Source organism: Strix aluco, chromosome 28, assembly GCF_031877795.1.
Source record: "Strix aluco isolate bStrAlu1 chromosome 28, bStrAlu1.hap1, whole genome shotgun sequence".
NCBI lineage: Eukaryota > Metazoa > Chordata > Aves > Strigiformes > Strigidae > Strix > Strix aluco.
Window position 1 is genome coordinate 1,819,055 of NC_133958.1, and position 12,265 is coordinate 1,831,319.

Consider the following 12,265-nt stretch of genomic DNA (forward strand, 5'->3'; position numbering starts at 1 on the left):
ACAACCTCCACATTTTTGCTGAAGAGGGGAGGGGAAAACCCTGTCTAATTCTGCCATTTCAGCTGTGTAAACTAATGAATGTCGTTTTAGTGTTTTACAGTGAGTTCTCATATTGGTTTTGCCTGCACTGTTGGGAGTGACATCACCTGGTAGTTATGTCACTACTGTAAAGGGATAAACATAAACTGCTCACTTAAGTCTGAAAGTGATTAAAAACATCAAGAGGGCCACACGTGGTTATTCAAAGAAGACAAACACTCAGGCTCATAGTTTTGTTTACAAAGAGGAAAACAAATGTTCTAAGAACAGTCTACCCTCACAGAAAGTCTAAGAAGAACTTCATATCTACACAGAAAAGTGCTCAAACATTTGGAAGTCTTCCAGGAGTCAGCTGGAAAGAAATAGGTATTTTAGCAGCTATAAGTCTGCGTGCATTTTCAGCCAGCTTCTCTTCCACACTAAATTATACCTGCACCCTAGTCAGAGATCCTTTATAGCACACCAGAATCATAAAGAGTTTAATTTACTTCAAGGCTGGATCATATAACACCTATATGGGCTAATTCTGCTATTGCTTATGCTGACAGGACACAACTGCATGTCTAAGAGATACATCACCAAAAAGGGATGGAACCTGCTGACAGTTGCACTAAAATAAATTGCTGCTCACTATATCAGCTTCAGCTAAACTGCTCTGGATTTTCCCTAGCATAAATGGAAGTGGCATCTTTCATCTTAGCTTGTCAAGTCAAGAAAATTATTCATAGAATGGGCATTCTTCAAACCCTGATTTCTGTGGGAAAATTGCCAGGCATTAGCAATCCGTATGTTATGAGCTTTTCTCCCAGAAATCAGTATCACACTCAGTGAAGACATTTTAGCAAATCTTCCCCCTGAAGGAAAAAAATATTAAATCTCTTTATTCACAAGAGTTCATTGGTCCAGCATTCAATGGAAAACCTTACAGGGAGCCAAATGTTACAGAACTATGATTCTCCACCAAAAAATTACTTTGTTGTTTCATGTGCAGTTGAGTTTCTTGAAGCCTTTACAATGCTACACAGTTACTTATGCTTTGGGCCAAAAATATTCCTGAGGCAGCTCCAAGCTCCTTTGTTCATTTATGTCAGCGGAGTGTAAACTGATTCCATAAGACATTAATGTAAGTGACATTTTTCACCATAAGGTGAATGTGGACAGGGGCTCAGAGAGATGTTGAATCTCCACCCTTGGAGATATTAAAAACTGGATTTGGAACAGCCCTGGGCAACTGGGTGTAACCATCTAAATTGCAAGGAGTCAGGGGATGTCTTATGGCTACCACAGGGATTTCAATTCACGCATGCTGTGTACCTTAGACACAGACTAAATTTGCAAAGCTCGGGTGCAGCTCTCACCCTCCCCTGCCAGCTGCGTGTCCCTGCCTGTCTGCTGCAGCTGAGCACAACACACGGGTGTGTGTTGGGCACTTCAGTGCTCAGCCAGGTACCTCTAGAGACAGTTTGGGATAACTGTTCTGAAATCATTTAGGCACCCAGACATTTAATTCCACTGAAAAGAAGATTACCTTGGAGAGGCAGCTCTATCCTACCCTGCTGTCATAGACAGTATCATTCCTGTGAAATGACGTGGGTCCATCCTATTCGGTGGCTTCTGTTTCTACACATTAACGTATAGAAATTTCCATGAACCCAGTTTTTACTAGAAATATATGGGAATACTTCCTCCCTCTCACACAACAGTCTGAACCTCATTCTGCAAACCTTGCTTTGTAAAAGTGCCCATGAAGTCTAAATTTATGTAGAAAAAAAAAATTATGTACGTTCAGAGTTTTATTTCAGAATTTAGATTTTAATAAATGAAAATACGCAGAAATATTCCTTACTGTTCATTAAAATTACTTATGCAATTAATTGAAAGCAGCTATACTATCTAAGAGCAAGACAGTACTGGGCTCTTTGATGGGTATTTCTGTCAGTGCACCTCCACAGTTTTCATGCTTGAAACTGTATCAAAGTGCATGAACTGTGGTTGCGAACAAAGCTGACAGATGTGACTGAATTTTTGTTTCCAAGCTGTCATGAGTATCTGCCTTTAGCCCCACATGTAAAGGCAGTCAGAAACTTTAGAGGTATTTTATTTTTCCCTAGCTGTAAAAAAATGTTTTGAGGCACGGTACCTTGTCTCCTGGCTGTGGGCGCATCACAGACACGCGGTCATAACCTTTCCGTAGCAAGACCCAGAGAGCATCCAATTTCCCCTGCAATCAAAAGAAACACAGTGTTATCTTCTGTGCAAGAACAAGTGCGCTGTGCAAAGTGCAGTGCAGGGACATCGCTGCTTAGACCTACACATTTTTTACTTAACCATTTGCTGTGCTTGTACAAGTTGCTGGAGAGCAATGTTTTCTCTTACAGAAACTCACTCCAAACTCGCTGCAAGTGCAAAGGAAGAGGCTTTCAAATGAGCAGTAAGCAGATATGTCTGACAGTCAGGAGTATCCACGGGTCTAGCCTTTACGTATTCTTCTGAAAATCTCCAAAGGTAATAGGTGACTTGGATACCTCCCGGGCTGTGAAAGAGTCCAATACCTACTCAGCTCCTGGCATTGTTGCTAGCAATTAAATCAATGCAGAAAGCTATTTTATACAACACATTTCCTAACCATTCCACCTCCTCCTCTGGCTGGCTGGGTGGCTTGTCTCTAGCTCCAGGTGACCACTGTGACATATTAGATATAATTTTGATTTATATCTCAGAACAATCTGCTGGGGAGAACTGACTGTAAAACTGTTTCTCCACGCAGCCAAGACACGGAGTCACAGCTATGTGCTGTGTAAAGACCCACTTAATCTTTCATGTCAGCTACATGCTAGCAAGAGAGCATCGGGTCACCAGGTCTCATGTAACTCCCCAGTCCCACCCCATTTGTCAGTTAATATTTACATCTTTCCAGGCAATAACACACATCTTTCAAAGTCCTCCATTCCTATGAGCTCAGCAGCAGCTGCAGGGCAGCTGCCACCCTCCACACACTGTGCTGGTTTTGAGAAGCTCTTCACCTCACTGGGTGGTCTCATACCCAACAGCCCGGACCCCAGCGCACACCTGTGCACACGCACAGACCCAGACGAGTTTTGCTGAAAACCCAACGTGTTGAAATCTCTTGTGGACAGAAAGTTTGGCTGAGATGGGGGGTCGGACCCTCCCTGCCATTCCTGCAATGCAGACAAAGCGTTCATTCCTGACTGAAATTCGGCAGTGACATAAAATACTAAGCCTGCGGTTATTTTCCAAATGAGCTGAACGAGGCCAAAAGGAGCAGCACAGGGCTCTGCAATGTAGAAATACCCATCAAATCATCTGCTCTGAAACATACATCTGCTGCTGAAGGGTTCCCAGCTATATCGCCATTCTAATAGGTCAGGGTTTCACTTTCAAAATGGGTTCAGCTTCTGGGAGATCTGCAGAAGGGTTTACACAAGTGCAGCATGTTGGCTGGCTCAGTGGAAGGCTACAGACATATTACAAGCCAAAGATTCATTTATTACAGAATCATCTGGGTTGGAAAAGACCTTGAAGATCATCTAGTCCAACCGTTGACCTAACACTGACAGTTCCCAACTCCACCATATCCCTAAAAGTCTCTACACATTAACTTCATTTGACCCTTGGTCTGTTAAGTGCACGATACCCGGAAATTTGTAGAAATCTCTCGAGAGGGTTAACAACAGACAGTATTTATTAAGCTTTCCATTAGCATTGTTCTGAATGCTACAAATGCTACGATATTAGAGCAGGCACCACGAGTGAAACCCGTACCAGTAATAGTCAGTAAACATTGTATCTGCAGAGACAGAGACAGCTACTCTGAGAATGTACAAAGTTGTCCCTTGGTACAAAACTATTTCCTGGGGTCAAGAGGATCAAACCCAAAGACCTACCTACCCCTGACTGGACTCAGAAACTCATGTATGATCGCTACCCATTTCCTGAAAATAAAGATGACAAAAATTTTGTGATAGCAGATTTGCCTCATGTAACCATCATGGGACAAAAATAAGCAAATGGATATGTAAGCTGATTGCAGTGGTGATGGGGAAAGAGCAAGTAGTGTCATTAGCAGTAAGGAAGCTCGCTTTCCTGAAAGTCTGGGTCCCATGGCCGATTGTGAACTTCGGGGTCTGGGGGGCTGACCTTCCTGACAGCCAGGATATTTATAAAGTCCTTCTGTGACACTGGTTCTCTGGTATCTAATTAAAGCCTCAGTGCACACTCTTCCTTTCATGGGGACATAGAGTCTTTCTCTTCCCTTTTCAAGAAACCATTAGGACTGTAATCCTCTCTGAGAGAGATATTCCTCAACCAGTGTGTTGAGCCAATGATTCAAAGCTTATTTAGGAATTGGAGGGACACATGGGTGGAGACAGACAGACACACAGAATGACTGCATAGGTCTTGTTTCCGCAGGATACTGGGGAAAAGACTTCCTAAGGTGAGAGCCAGGAAAGTCTGTTATTCTCAAAGGAAGAAGCAAGAAACTCCTCTGTCAGACCCTTCTGCATTTGGACAGCACAACCTCTTAGACCGGAGAGAAGCCATCCCTGTCTACCCCAGTCCATCTTTCCCCCTACATCAGAGCTGGTTGAAGCTCTTGATCTCCTGTCCCCTCTGACAACTTAAGAAATAACTATCTTTTCCTTCCATTTCTCCTTTAGGAAACCAGAGAGAAAATTATAACTTTCCATGGAACAAAAAAGTCGTTTTTACTCTGCAGTCCTAATTTCCAAGAGCCTACCAAGATTTCTTGGGAAAAGCCAAGAGCTCTGTCTTCGGGAGTCTGAATGGAGCTTCAGGGTCTGCCCAAGACATCTGGGTGGAAAAGAGGGAGAGTGGATCATGGAAAGGATGATGCTGGTTGAAGAAATGAAAACAGCAATGCATTCACTTGGAAATATAAACACTTCCGTGCTTTCTAGTGGATGGGCTGTGTCTGTGTTTGGGAACTCCTTTGCAACTGAAGCACAGGGTTGCTTGGAGGGAAAAAAAAAAAAGGTCTGGAGGCAGCTAAAGCTTTGAGTCCTACTAGATATGAAGTCTGGAAAGAAGAAACAATCAGGGCAGATGACAAACGAAGGAGGGCATAGTTTTAGCCATTGATTTAACAGGAATGCATTCTCCACCTGAATTAATGAATTCAGCTCTGTTTTGACCCTGGTCTAGTGAATGACTTGATACCTCCAGTGCTCTGGAGACCTGGTACCTGGTGGTGTCAGTGAGAGGCAGTTTTGTAAGCTGCTTATAAATCCAAGCTGCCCTCAGGCCTCTTCTAGCCAGGAAGCTGTGCCATGTCAGCTTTGTAAATAGAGACAGGAGGGACAAAGACTAGAAGATGTGCCAGGGACACGTGGCTTAGTAAATGCTTAAGTAGCCTCCACTTAGGATTCACCTGAGGCTTCGTTTAGAGAGCACCAGTTGTTGCTTCAACCTCAGCCTTGAGGCAGGTCCTGCATGTGAGTTTTTGTGGGTGACAGAGTTTAGCCTTCTCTTGTGGTCCTCTCGGCATTGTTTTTTAGAGACTGATAGTGGTCCTTTTGAAGTCAAACAAGTACTATAAATGCTCTGACGAGGAGGAAGAAAGGGGAGATAGGTAGGTAGACAGGTAGACAAAAGCAGAGGTAGAAATAGAGGTAGGAGGAAAGCTGCTAACCAAACCAAAGCATACAGAGCTGTGTGGCTGGCTGTAGCAGGAAGCATGTCCTGAACCGAATTAAAACTAAAGGCATGGTCCTTTGTGATCCTTCACTGGCATCTATGTTTTGTGCTGCCCCTCCCTGTCAGGTGAACTGAGGATCTGGCAAGTTTCTTAAGAAGTTTTCAGACTTGTCTTTCTCCTTGGATTGTTTGCACTGACTTTTCAAACTGTTGAAATGACATTTTAAAAGTGGGATAATCCAGTTGACAGCGTGCTAAGAAGTAACAGCAGCAAATAAGAATAACAACAATAATAATAACCACAATCTGTTAAGTGTCAGTAGCCACATTTGGTAGGAAATAAATCTCTGGAGCATTTTAAAAAGCAATCTATCTGCTCTAAGCTGTCTACCTACCTTATAGACATTACTCTGGGAAGAGTAAGAAGGAGAGGGAAGAAAAACTCCATCACATAAACTGGCAAAAGGCAGAACACTCTAAGTAAAAGCTGGCACTTGTGTTGCATGGAGAAAAGGTGGCCTGCTGGCCAGCAAGATGACTGGCCCTAAAATGTGAATTTCCTGGCTCTTCGTCAGATTCAACCTACCTTGATTTACCATTCCTGAGATTTAATGCCTTGCCCTCCTTCTTTACCAATGATTTTTTTAAAATAGCTTGTTACATGCATATTTATCTACCTTCTGAAGAGGTGTTTCAACCAGTCCAGTGGGGTGGGAGTGGAAATTTAACATCTGCTTTAACCAAAAGAGCCGAGTGCACTTGGAGCATGGGGATGAGGGAAAATTTAAGCTGAGTATCAGGAGACATTTCCTATGGGTGAGGTCTGGTAGTCTGTGAAATATTCCCCTCTGAGAAGTGGTGGAAGCCTCTATGTTATTTTAAAAACCAGACTGGAAAAAGCAGTGAAGGATAGATTCAAGTTAGCAGTCCTGCTCTGGCTGAGAGTACAGCCCAAATGACCTAATAGGCTATCCCTCCTCGCCTCCCTCTGCCTGTTACGGCTCTGTGATAGCTTCCCTGCGTAACACAATGCAAATTCATCTTCATACGCTCACATCTTCAGGACATGAGCTCCTGCCAAGAGTGCTGATGAATTTCACCAATTTTGCTAATTCCTTACTGCACAGGGAGAGTAATAGCAGGCCCCTGCTTCATAGAAATGATCCCCTCTGGTTTTGATGAGCACTCATGATTGCATGTGGGGAAAGGGTTGGATACAGTTATCCTGTCTGCATACACTGTCTTTTTGGGTGCAGTTCAATCAGGGGTGTGGTGGCAATTAATAATTAGGTAAATTCTTGTCCACAGACAGACTCGGGCTGCTAAATACCATCCAGATGTGGAACACCCCAAGGTTATGGGAGTATCTGCGTATGGGGTCTTGGATTGGAACTGTCCTTATACTGTATATAATTTGAATGGTAGGTAAGAGAGATATTTCTAAAGGAATTAAGAATATATATCACCCATGAGATACTCCTAATATTTATAGGCCCCCTTATAACTGAATTCTTGCTGTTACAAAGCAAAATCTGTTCCTAGTCAGAGTCAGAACTGAACTTCAACCCTACATACATTGAATCTTTTCTCCAAGCCTCTCTTGAACTTTGGAGAATTTCCAGCTGGGAACAGATCTGCAACAAACTTGACTCCTCTGTTCAGAACTGATTTCCTACCATGCAGAATAAACTCTGAAAATTAACTGAAAGTCTCCTGAGGCTGTAATCCAACAGCATGAACTGGTGAAGGAAGAGGGGAGAAACTCAGCAGTATCTTCTATGGGAAGGGACCCAGCTCTCAACTAATGATCTCAGGTAGCTGTACCCACATGGATTCCAGCTGCCTGAGCATGTATTCAAGGCTCTTTGTGCTAAAATCAGTGTTTCTGTCAGCTCCTCGGTGGTTAGAGTATAGCTTTGTGTGCTGTGAACCCTTCTGACTGCAGCATGCAAAAAGCAACTGAGCTGTGTCTCTCAGCTAGATGAGGTCATTTCCACGAGCACACAGTAGGAGTGAAAAATCTCGCAGATGGGACAAGTGTGTTTTACAAATGCTTTGCGCTGATGCAAAATGACAATGCAATGCATTCAGGAACAAAGGAGCAGCTCTATGGGATGGTGCTTACTGCATTCTCCACTCTGAACTGAAAACAGTTGACTCTCTAACCTGTCCCACTGTGGGAATGAATAACCTTCACGAACACATGTTGAAGTCATTATAACGCACTTGCAAATGACTTGTTGGTAGGCTATGTTTATTAGATGATAATCTTTAAGGGGGAAAAGAGAGAAGGCACTGGACCAAATTTTCAAAGAGGCTCACATTTCCGTATCCTCCGGAAACCACTCTTAGTCCCTTGTGCATCCTTGCCATTCCCATCACTGGATTTGAACCAGCTGCGAGATCACTGACTGAGGAAAGCCAAAACACGTGACCTGCCCAAATTCCTGAGGGCACTGCTTGGAGCTGCTCAGTAAGCAGATACAATGCAGGGAAACCTGGAGGTACTGCAGTGTAGTATATCTGCATTGCAATAACTTGGCTAATAGAGTATGTCTGACTAGATTGACTGCTACTGGGGAGGAAAAAACCAGGAGAATAAACCCTCTGTTTTCTAGCAGTGAGGCACTTCCTCATTCCCCAGCATAAAGTTCAAGGTGAGGTCTATACACCAAAAGGTTTGCTACATGTGTTACACACACCCTCTTTGCAGTCTACTTGCAGATAAATTGCCTGTAGAGGGTTTCTAGGACCCTAAGCAGCATCTCCACTCTTCAAACTGAGACCCAAGCTCCAGTGGTGCCAGGTTTGCACTTGGATATCAATTGGGCATTTTCAGTCTTTTCTGATAACTACAGAGCTGCTACAAATAGCCCAGACTGAAAAGAGATGAGGAGGGTATTAACATTTCCCAAAAGAGTTAAACCTGACAAATAGGAGTGTGGGATTATTGTTTTTTTGTTTTCATTCGAGTAGTTATACAGTAGGTAAGATGTTCTCTTTTCCTGAGGAGAGCTTAATTTGTCCTGAATGCAAAAGATTAGCTTTCTGACATTGCCCTCATACCATGCCCTGGAAGATGCAGCTAATATCTGTTTTGTGTGGTTTGTTTCTCTTAACCCAGAAGAAGCATTCACATGTGCAAGGAAGAGTTTTGCTTCAGTGCAGTACTCGGTTGCTTGCTCGTTTCCGTTCTGTATGCTGCCAACCGTTTGTATGGGTGAAGACAAACTGAAGAACAGCTGCCTGCCCTTGAGACAGATGGCAGAGAAGGAGAGTCTTCCCAGTTCCTGCGGGTGACCGTTGTGCAGCTTTGCATTGCATGTGACCCAGTATCAGTGTGAACTTGACCTTCCACATCTGAGGCACTCTAATTCAGCCAAACACTTCTTGCAGGGCATTCTGTCCTTGTGAGGCGAGCACGCTGCCCTGCAGCAAGCCTCGCCCTGTGACCCACGCCTGCTGGCAGACATCCATCTGCCGCACTGCAATCCTTGACCTGCTGAGGACAACCCTCCCTGATGACATTTAGCAGCAATTTTCTTCCTATTTTCTCCCCTCTTTCTAAGGAAAGAGGATGCTATTTATTCCCTACATCTCAGGGAATAGGCAGTGTGGACTAAAGTTCCTGCCCTTGGAAGTGCAGTCAAGTCTGCAAGCACTTTACAGAAGCTAGCTATGCCAGCAGAAGAGATCAGGATCCTGCTCTGGTCTAAGAATGCAATGCAGCCCCAAAACCTGATCAACCTGGTGGGAAATTCCCATTGTCCCATGTGACTCCTTTCTACAGCACCTCCCTTCGCATGTGTTCAGGGGAACTCCCTCCTGCACAGCTACTCTAGCAGCATCTTGAGATCACAGGCTTGTGATGCTCTACACCTTAGCCTTGGATGTGAAAACACTTAATACAGATCTCCTGGAAACATCCTCTGCATTACAACGCTGGGCCAGACTTACCTTGATTGGAGAGTACCACTTCCGAGGAGAGGAAGGCCTGCGCATGTTGTTCGCGAGGTTCCTGGGTTCGGGGAACTCGTATTCCTGTTCTGGCATCTTGACCCTGGCATTCTTGGCTTTCTCTAACTTAGCACCTTCTTCTGTGGAGCCCTTTTCTCCCCAGCGCACCTGAAAAGATGGCGTCAGGGCATATTACAAGAGTAGCTGCTGCCGAGAGTTACATCCCTGCTGTAATAACCAGACCCTTGTCTGTATTTTCCCAGCATCCAAACCCAAGGTGAAGAGTGATATTGGCACAGGCTGTGAAGCGTGTTTCTAGACTAGAGCCCAAACTTTGAACTACTTCTTTGTGATTTATGAGAAATATAAGGGTGGGGAAGGTTTTCAGAAAAACTAAAAATATTTCTTGTAATTTGTATGGCAACACTGCCCCTGGATCCCAGGATCTTACAAAGATGGTCCCAAACTTCAGCAATCTATGTTTGGCTCTCAGATACTCCTATATAAAAAAATGATCTGGGCTCAAAACCACAAAAAAAGCTAAAATAAGTTTGTGCCTATCCCCTGAGTTTGTTTCTGGGTAAATTGCAGGGGGATATCACAGCTCAGTTCGCAAGCAAGGTCTTCTGATGCATGAACTGGCATTTAATTACCTCCATTCGTTTGATGCCACCAACTCCTCGTCCACCATAATAAGAGGCATCTACTGTTGGCCATTTCTTCTTTGGAAGGCCGTCATCATCTTCCTCCTACAGAATAGAAGGAAGGGGTTGCACTGTGAGGAAGCATGACTAGAGATGGAGAGGAATAAACAGCCACAGGCTATGTGGTCCTTTGAGCCTGCTAGAGCCAGTGCAGTCAAAGTTCTGGTCTCTCACTGGTTATTTTCCAGAGGATGTACACTCATGAAGAGAAAATGTTTCATGTTATAAACACCACCACCACTTGAAAGGTACAGTCCAGCTCTTTAAATTCAGGGAAGTAAATTGTTTCCAAGTTGCAAAATCATTGAAGCAGCCACCAAACCAGCACTCAGCATAGCTCAAGAGCTGGGGTCTTTTGGCTGCAAGTCTCCTTGATGTGCTCACCACGAGTGACGGTAGCAGGGCCTTACCTCTTTGTCATCCCTTCGCTTGTGCCTGTGATTAAGGAGAGAATAGCCGCTGCTCCGAGGAGTGTTCCCTGACTCACAGCTCCCCGTGCTGGAGGAACCCTCCAGGGCCCAGATAAATCATCGTATTGAAGTTCAGATTTGACAGAATGGGGGGAAAAGGAAGCAAGCAAGCAAATCAAATTTGCTCCCGAGTGAAGGAGTACATTTGGAAACAACCCCAGAGTGAATGCTCAGCACGGAGATGAGGGTTTTTTGAGATGAGCTGGCCAAGTGGAATAGGATGGGAAAGTCTAATGGAAAAATTACCAAAATGGAATTAGCTCTTATAATGAACTTCTGCCTCTGCTAAGGAGGCTGCCCATGGAGGTCCATGTGGCTTCAGCGATTTTCATAGGCTTATGCCAGCAGAAAGTCGGGCCCTGTGTGAAAAATGAGACTAATTCTGTACAAATTAGAATGTGTTCTACCCTTACATACTGCAGGCAGAAGCCTATGCTACATCACCACACATAAAGTGAAACGTATTCAGGACCCTGGCCTTCATGATGACATTCAGATACAGCCAAATTACAAATCAAGAAAATCTCCTTAAGTGTATTTAAAATTAGTCTAGCTAAAGTTCTAGCGAGTGTATTCTATATATTCTATGTCCTTTGTTGCACTATATGACAACTCCACATATGCTCTGACCTATAGAGTGCCTTTCCCTTTAATTTCTACAGTTCAGGCTGTGAACTGGCAAAGCAGAAAAGCAGAGTTCATCAAAAACGTGAAGTATTTCCTGTGAAAAATGTGGAGAGAAATGAAAAATGGTCCCTCTCTTTTTTTTTCTTTCTTTAATTTTTCACAGGGATTTGGCAAAACGCCAAAACTTAGGAGCTTTCCAAAACTGGAAAAGCCAAAAATACTTTGAAATTGAACTCCCCAGTAGGAAAACTGAAAAACTGGGGGAAAAAATCCAAGACAAACTATGCTTTTCATGTCAAACAAAAGCATTTCTGTTTTTCAAAATACACATAAATTTGACTGCAAAATTTGTCTTGATCTAAAGGAAGAGTGAACAATTGAGTCATAAATACAAGGTTCCTCTCCTTCATAGCTGACCTCTTTCTCTCGCTCTGGTTAGAGCTGCTGAGGCTCTTCGCTGCAACCTAAGAACTTAATATCTCTGCATGAAGTTTTCCATGAGGACTTTTTTAAAAAATTGGAATCAAAGCCATCTAAATATTTTCCTTCAGCAATTCTCTTTCTCTCTCTTCAGTTTAGCACAGACTGGACTTCTCACAACAGGAAATACCAAGGTTTAGGAAATCTTCCCCACAAGCCCTTAAAAGCCCTGCAAGTCACTTCAATCTAAGATAGGAGCGTTTCTGCCAGAATAACAACAGAAACAGCACACGCACAAAATGACAACAGTGGACACTTGAAAAACAAAAGAGTCACAAGCTTTCCTCAGGATGAGTCTGTTTACATGTTTTG

General features: G+C 43.6%; 1 protein-coding gene across 1 annotated transcript in view; it reads right to left on the minus strand.

Moving 5' to 3' along the window:
* ANTXR1 (ANTXR cell adhesion molecule 1) overlaps positions 1 to 12,265 on the minus strand; it is a 111,652-nt gene that overhangs the window by 22,231 nt on the left and 77,156 nt on the right. Inside the window, exons 15-17 of the mRNA XM_074808201.1 lie at positions 10,326 to 10,421; positions 9,673 to 9,840; positions 2,180 to 2,260 (exon numbers count right to left, since the gene is read on the minus strand). Coding sequence (XP_074664302.1) covers positions 2,180 to 2,260; positions 9,673 to 9,840; positions 10,326 to 10,421 — 345 coding nt within the window. The remainder of the gene's footprint in view (positions 1 to 2,179; positions 2,261 to 9,672; positions 9,841 to 10,325; positions 10,422 to 12,265) is intronic.